The sequence below is a fragment of the Antrostomus carolinensis genome, unplaced genomic scaffold (assembly GCF_000700745.2).
Source record: "Antrostomus carolinensis isolate BGI_N321 unplaced genomic scaffold, ASM70074v2 scaffold16223, whole genome shotgun sequence".
Taxonomy (NCBI): Eukaryota; Metazoa; Chordata; class Aves; order Caprimulgiformes; family Caprimulgidae; genus Antrostomus; species Antrostomus carolinensis.
The window spans coordinates 38517-40669 of NW_010305997.1; the positions used below are offsets into that span (position 1 = coordinate 38517).

At 51.8% G+C, this 2153-nt stretch overlaps 1 protein-coding gene across 1 annotated transcript; it reads right to left on the reverse strand.

Moving 5' to 3' along the window:
- Window positions 1–1152: 1152 nt before the first annotated feature.
- Window positions 1153–1770, reverse strand: LOC104522632 (heparan sulfate glucosamine 3-O-sulfotransferase 3B1-like; the record flags this gene model as incomplete). Its single annotated transcript, XM_010164982.2, is given in 2 exon segments — window positions 1153–1262; window positions 1265–1770. Coding segments are annotated over 2 exon segments (616 nt in total), but the record flags the coding sequence as incomplete, so codon positions are not given.
- Window positions 1771–2153: the final 383 nt, after the last annotated feature.

Here is a 2153-nt window from a genome sequence, read left to right on the forward strand (position 1 = left end):
AAGGTGTTGGACCCAAAAGTACTGGGAGTGAAGAGGGCCAAGGCTGATGTTCCCCAGTCTCATGCACTGGGGGATGCTCTGGTGGCTGCCGGGCTGGAGGTAGCACTGCCTGAGCCATGTCCTGGGACACCTTCCATGCTGGGAATGGCTCCAAGCAGAGAGCTGGGGTTTTCACGCAGCTCTGTCAGCATCTTTGGTGGGTGGGTGCTGCTCCCCACACTGCTGGCACTGCCCTGTGTGCATTGGCACTCCTGGAGCAACAGCTCCTGCAAGTCATTCAGGCCAGCACCAAGCGTGTCACATCCACATACCTGTATCTTTACATTTGTCCTGCCGTAAAGATTTCAAATGCAGAGAGGGATGGTGGGAAAGAGCCTCCTTGACAAAGGGCAAGAAGGGAGAGTAGACTGAGGAGACAGCTGTGCCCATGCAGCAGCCTCCGTGCCCTCTCCACTGGAACAGGAGCACGACACCCTCCCGGCAGAGAACAGAGCTGAGGAGCAGGAGCTGGAGGGCTTGGGGCTCCCTGGGCTTGGCAGTCGCCGGTAGAACACGCTGCTGCTCAGCAGAGGTACGTGGGTCACAGGGAGATGCCCAGCCTCCCTCCCCAGCCACCCCAGGGAAACCCTCCTGGGGCCATGGGACTAACTGGAAAGCTGTGGGATGAGAAGTACAACACCAGAGCAGAGACTGGGACACCGGAATAGGGAAAGCAAGTGTTTGTTTATAAAGGCCAGATACCCGTAACAAAAATAAATCTGTGCTTTCCCTCCCTCCCTGCCCCTCCCCTGCCACCCTCGCTTTTTTTTTATTTTTTTTTTTTTTTAAATACAAATTTTGTTTAGGAAAAATGGAAGCACCGTCTGTTACAAACCAAACCAGTAAGAGGAGAAAATAGAAGGAGGTAAAAAAAAAAAAAAAAAGAAAAAAGAAAAGCAGAGACATATTAGAATTAAACTCTGTGGAATGTTAAACAGGTTACAGGCTACCGTTCTAGCCAGTGTGGTTAGGCAGCTTAGTGAATTAATTGCTTAGGAATTAAAAATAAATTATTATAAAATAGATTTCTGTACATTTTACATACATATATATCTCTTTATATAAGCAAACCGTGCTGGGCAAGTAATTACAGGGGACTTTCCCACGCCAGTCTCAGTCCCAGCCAAAGTCCTGCCCCGTCATCTGGTAGAACTTCATGTTGAAGGGCCGGTAGAAGTCCCGCAGTCTCTGCACCACCTCCTGGTCTATGTCAGGGAGGGTCCGCCTTTAGTCTTCCCCAGGCAGTGGGGTTTGCTGCTGCCTTCCGCCTTCTTCAGGCACGGGAACCCCTTGGTTTTGTTGAAGTAGAAGTGTTTGTCGGTGATGATCCTCTTGAGGCCCAGAAAGTCCTGGACCCTGCCCAGCTCCCCTGCGGGGTCGCTGATCAGCCTCTCCCCGCTGACAAAGAGGATCTGCCCGATGGGGAAGTAGAGGAGCCAGTTCTCCAGGTGCTTGGCGTAGATGCCAATCTGGATGGCGCTCCACGAGGTGTCGATCAGGCCCGTAGTCCTGTTTTTGAAGGTCAGGCTCTCAAAGGTGGGGATATCTGGCTTCTTGGAGAGCGTCTGGGTGTAGTCCGAGATGGCTCTGGTCACGGGGTCCCGCACCACCACGATGAGCTTTGTGCCCTTGGACATGGAGGAGATGCGGGCTGGGGCCTCCTTGGTGACAAAGTAGCTGGGGGTCTTCTCCATGGTGATCTGCCCCTCCAGGGTCCTGGGCATGAGGTCCCTGCCGGCAAAACACATACAGATCAGATCAGCAGGTAACAGCAATAAAAATATGCATAAACATAGATATATTCACACACTGAGACCAGATTTTTTCTCCCTAAAATGCCTACACAGGTCATTTGGCTTGTACAGATAAACCCATTTTCCATTGATTTAGGGATTACAGGGGGATTATAATTAAAGGCCACTACTAGCAATACAGCTGAGTGATCTCCCAGTTACCCATGAGTGGATTATCTGGGCTGTGCTCTGCACCTGGAGTGTGGCTACGTGCACCACACCAGCTCCAGACTGGCCAGGATGACTCCTGAGTAGCACCAGGCACTTTTCCTGGCTCAGGTCAACACCAGAGAGCCCTCAGCCCCAGCCCAGAGCTCATTT